This window comes from Dipodomys spectabilis, unplaced genomic scaffold (assembly GCF_019054845.1).
Source record: "Dipodomys spectabilis isolate Male_0828 unplaced genomic scaffold, ASM1905484v1 ptg000414l, whole genome shotgun sequence".
Classification (NCBI taxonomy): Eukaryota; Metazoa; Chordata; class Mammalia; order Rodentia; family Heteromyidae; genus Dipodomys; species Dipodomys spectabilis.
The window spans coordinates 2500645-2506054 of NW_024871091.1; the positions used below are offsets into that span (position 1 = coordinate 2500645).

General features: G+C 39.7%; 1 protein-coding gene across 1 annotated transcript; it reads left to right on the forward strand.

The window, feature by feature from the left end:
• Window positions 1-215: 215 nt before the first annotated feature.
• On the forward strand, window positions 216-4532 carry CUNHXorf66 (chromosome unknown CXorf66 homolog). The gene is made up of 3 exons (XM_042667605.1): window positions 216-303; window positions 2109-2265; window positions 3662-4532. The coding sequence occupies exons 1-3, from the start codon at window positions 216-218 to the stop codon at window positions 4530-4532; spliced, it is 1116 nt and encodes a 371-aa protein (XP_042523539.1).
• The last annotated feature ends 878 nt before the right edge of the window (window positions 4533-5410 follow it).

A 5410-nucleotide genomic window follows, 5' to 3' on the forward strand; every position in this document is an offset into this window, starting at 1 on the left:
TGTGTTTGAACCAATCACAGGTCTCCTTCTGGGCTGAAATACTTGCTATGAAGGTAAAATGTTTAAAACTCACCTGACACAGAGAAATACATGCTTCTCCATGGTGACATTATGTATCAGAGTATGATGCAAATTGGTAGTGATGTCATAAACCCCAACCCACATAAAATGCAGTAGCCACCTTGGCACCAGAAACATTGGACAAATAACTGGACATGAATCTTTATATTTTGTTTTTATTTTTGCCTATTTGGACAATCAACTGTTCTGATACTAACCAAAGCGATGCAGTGTCTTACACAGGTACGTTCCTAACCTTAAACTTTATAAATTAGAATCTATTATGTTAGTAATTCAAGGACTTAATTTGAAAACCTAGCCGAGTTTATGGGTACTACGATTAGTAAGTCTTCAAGAATTTCTTGTACAATAGCTAATATTTTTATTTCTGTGTGAAAAATCTAAAGAAAATACGAGCCTAAAGAATACAGACTTAGTATCTTCTTTCCTGTATTTTCTTATTCACTGTCCCAACCAAATCCTATGAATCTGGCATAGGATTTAACGAGTAGTAAGAGGGTACTTTTTTCTTTTTTTGTCTGTTATGGGGCTTGAACTCTGGGCTTAGGCCCTGTCCCTGAGCTCTTCAGCTCAAGGCTAGGTTTCTCCCACTTGAGCCACAGCGCCACTTCCGGCTTTCTGATGGTTAATTGGAGAGGAGAGTCTCACCGACTTTCCTGTCTAGGCTGGCTTTAAACCGCAATCCTCAGATCTCAGCCTCCTAAGTAGCTAGGATTACAGGCGCCAGTGCCCAGCTTGTTTTGTTTTGTTGTGTTGTGGGGTTTTTTGTTGTTTTTCTGTTTTTTTGTTTGTTTGTTTTCCTGAGACAGGGTTTATCCATATTGCCTGGAATGATCTCAAGTTCATGGTCTCAAGAGATCTGCCTCCGTGTCCTGAGTAGCTGAAATTTGTGGGTACATACAATCATACCTGACCAAATAGTATGTTTTGATAAGGATTTGTTCTTGCCCCATTCTCTTTTCTATCACGCACAGTAACAAGTGTACTCACAAATATCCATCGTATACATGTCAAAACACCCTAGGAACTGCACTGAACAAACCATGAGGTGGGGGTAATGCAGATAATTGGACAGATTGGCCAGAGATACATCTCAGATTTTACTTCCACACTGTGGCTGGGGATGTGCTCAAAATCACAGTGAAACCTTTATCATGCTTTAAAAAATAATTGATGGGGCTGGGAAGGTGGTAGAGTGCTTGCCTTGCATTCATGAGGTGTAAGAGAATTCCACACATCCACCCCAGGGGACTACGCAGAAGCAGGCAGGCACAGGAGAAAGATACAATTATAAGGTTTATTAGAGGAGCCATATTTTCCCCAAGAGGGAGCACATGGCCTCCGTCACCATCCAGGTAGCAGGAGGGTCTGGAGATAGGAAGTGAGGCAGATGGGAGTTCAGGTGGGTCTGGGCAGAGAGAAGGAGGGGCCAGCTGTATGGGGGGAACTCCAGGAATGGGAAGGGGCCCAGGTGTGGGAGGAGCCGAGGACCAAAGGTGAGCATAATACTAACATGAGGCCCTGGGTTCAATTCAAGCCGGAAGTGGTGCTGTGGCTCAAGTAGTAGAGCGCTAGCCTTCAGCTGAAGAGCTGAGGGACAGCGCCCAGGCCCAGATTTCAGGCCCCACGACCGACGAATAAAAATAAAAATAATTGATGAAGCTGAGCAACTGAGGCTTATACCTATAATCCTAGCTACTCAGAGGGCTGAGAGCTGAAGATCTCAGTTCCTAGACAGCCAGGGCAGGAAATTATGTGAGGCTTTTATCTCCAATTAAGTACCAAAAAGCTGGAAATGGAGCTTTGTGGCTCAAGTGGTAGGGTGCCAGCCTTGAGCAAAAATGTTCAGGGACAACACCCCGGCTCCAAATTCAAGCCCCCAGGACTGGAATATACACATAAAATATGTGACTTTGGGTTGTAGTCTTCATTGATGAAGAGATTTTATTTTGACAGAGTGGCAAACTACTATCAAGGTGGTAGGAAACCTGGTTACCTAACAAATTGATGATATAATCTCTTTGCAGGAACTGAAAGCTCCATGCCAATGCCGTCAAAAATGGATGATTTTAGGAAACGCTTACTAATTTTCATCATTGGCATTATGATAATAGCCTTTGTGTTCACGTGTTTTTGTTTTCTTCACTACAATTGTATGGTCGATGATGCTGTCAGCTCAGACATGTAAGTATTACACCTTTAAATATAAAATGTAAATAATTTTAATACTTTAAGTTTCATTTTAAAGTTTTATGCCTTTAAATTAAAAATGTGAACCTCCACAGTGGAGGTTTCCTTATTTAGAGTACTTAAGATTAACTTGGGCTTGGAAGGTGGCTCAGTGCTAGAGTGCTTGCCTTGCATCCATGAGGCCCTGGGTTCCAGTCTTCAGCACCAAATAAGCCGAAAAAGCCTGAAGTGGTGCTGTGGCTCTAGTGGTAGAGCGCTAGCCTTGAGCTGAAGAGCTGAGGGACACCGCCCAGGCCCAGAGTTCAGACCCTACGACCAGCAAAAAAAAAAAAAGAAAAAAGAAAAAAAAGATTAACTTTAGACTTTTGAAAGAGCCACCAACCTCCTATGAATAGATACATTTATTTAAATTACAGCCTTCATAAATTTGTCAAATACTTTCTCAACTTTTGCCAAAGCTCTCTTATTCAGGGTTCATTTTTTTTCAAGTTCTTGTACTCTCTTTTCCTAAACTAAATGTATAATGAAAAAAATCAGAAGGAAAAGGAGAGAGATGGGAGCTAGGCTTCCATTTTTTCAAAAGCCATAAAGCATTTTGGGAAACCCATCATTTTAATATTTAATGATACTATTACCTTCATAACTTTAATTTTTGTTTTCATATTAGAGGATTAGGCTGGTCCTTAATACTGGTGTCCTAAATATTTTTCAGTCTAAAGACTATGGACTAAATGTGGTCCCAGTGTTTCCAATACTTTTTAGAGGAACATTGTGAATATAAATACAGATAAATAAATTACTTGATGTTGTAAAGCTGATAGGAATGGCTTTGCTTTAAGAGTCTTACAGTTTTTTCAGTTTTAATAAAAAAAGGTTGGGGCTGAGAAGGTGGCTCAGTGGTAGAGCACTTGCCCTGCATGCCTGAGGCCCTGGGTTCGATTCCTCAGCACCACATAAGCAAAAAGAAAAAAGCTGGAAGTGGCGCTGTGGCTCAAGGGGTAGAGCGCTAGCCTTGAGCTGAATTGCTGAGGGACAGCGCCCAGGCCCAGAGTTCAGGCCCCACGACCGGACCAAAAAAATAAATAAATAAAATAAAAATAAATAAAAAAGGTTAATTTCTGAAATGAGAGGATCTCTCTCTACGATTGTATGTTAGATATTTAATATTTTATCTATATTTATTTATCTAAAATACTCTTAAGGAAAAACATTTTATATAAATTTATATTTGTGATATGAGTTATACCTTTTTCCAGTTCTTATGTTTAGTTATTTTACAAGAACAAGAAAAGTCCAAACCTTTTAGTTGACTTAGTACCCTGTTGTTTCTGTTGATAGTAGTAGAATTGTTTTGTTTACATTGTTACACTCCAAATTTTCTGCATTTTAGGGAAAACAGACCAGGTATTTCAGCTATGTCATCTTATCAATCCAAAATATTAGCTGATGATTTCAAGATAACAAATTCATACAGTCTAGAAAGATACCTAATGATGTCTGCTGGAGAAATGTTTTCTCCACCTCCAAGTGCAGAAATACTGTCCCCACCAAACAGTAATGAAAAGATAATCGCATTCCCATGTCCAGAAAACATATCCATACCATGCTGTGCCGAAATATTAAACAGACCACCAAGCGACAAAATATCATCCAAGTCATCGAAAAAATCCTCCAGGTCACACCACCTGGAAAAAGCACATAGGACACAGAGTCTAGAAAACTTACCCAGTATCCATAAGGTAGACAGCTCAGTCTATCCATATAAGCCATTCGAATTACCTCCTGTAACTAAACCACATTCATCAACCCGGTCAATCAAGTTACCTTGCCTTACTCACTCACGAAATCAAATCTTGTCATGCAAACCATCCAAATCAAGGAAATCAGCTAAGTCACGCAAACGTTTTCATCCTAAAAAATCGAGTATACAAAATGCAGCCATGCTATCGCAACCTTTATTATCAAAAAGATGCCAGTGTTTTAAGGAAAGATGTCTTGTTTGTAACCCTTCTTCAGAATTATTGATAAATAACATTTCTGCGGCAATGAAGAAAAACACACTAAACTTTTATGTTTCGAGCAAGAGACAGTATTATTCTATATTCTACCCTGAAGTAGACTCCAACAACGAATCATACCAAGAGAGCATGAGTAACGATGATTCCATGATGTATGATTCAGATGATAGTGATGCAGAAATAATAATTCTGTGCAATATAAACCGTGATGAAGTTTTCCCCAAACGCAGCAGAAATGTTTAATGGCTCAATAAAAACAAAATCCAACCAAGAAGGATCAAAATTCTACCAACTCTTGTATCTCATCATCATTTCAGCTTAGTTATGGATACAGAGAAAATTCGTCTGTGATCAATAGAAAGATTACATCTATCCATCTTGGAGGCAATTTGTTCTAAAATTAATAAATACACGGCATAACATATTATTGGTGTATTTTTCGTTGTATTTTATTTTATTGCTGGTACTGGGACTTGAACTTCTTTTGTGCTCAAGGCTAGCACTCTACCACTTGAGTCACAGCATCACTTCTGGCTTTTTCAAAGTAGTTATTGGAGATAAGAGTCTCATAAACTTTCTTGTATGGGCTGGTCCCGAACCACAATCCTCAGATCTCAGACCCCATGAGTAGCTAGGATTACAGGTATGAGCCACCAGTGCCTGGCGTCATCATATTTTAGATGCACAAGGTTCTCTCTCTCTCTCTCTCTCTCTCTCTCTCTCTCTCTCTCTCTCTCTCTCTCACTTGCCCGCTTGCTCTCACTCTCTCTCCCTTCCTTCTTTCCTTCCTTTCTTTATTTTTCTTTTCTTTCTATTGGTCCTGGGGTTGGAACTCTGGGCTTCAGTGTTTTCCCTAAGCCTTTGTGCTCAATTCTAGCAGTCTAATACTCAAGCCAGAGCTCCACTTCCAGCTCTTTGTGGTTAATTGGAGATGAGTCTCATGGAGTTTTCTGCCCATGGTGGCTTTGAACCATGATCCTCAGATCTCAGTCTCCTGAGTAGCTAGGATTATAGCCATGAGCTAACTGCACCAGGTACAAGGTTCTTTCCTTTTTAGATATGGTCACTTGAATAGAAACTATAAACATGAGTTCCCATACAAATCTAGCGACTTGCCAAAT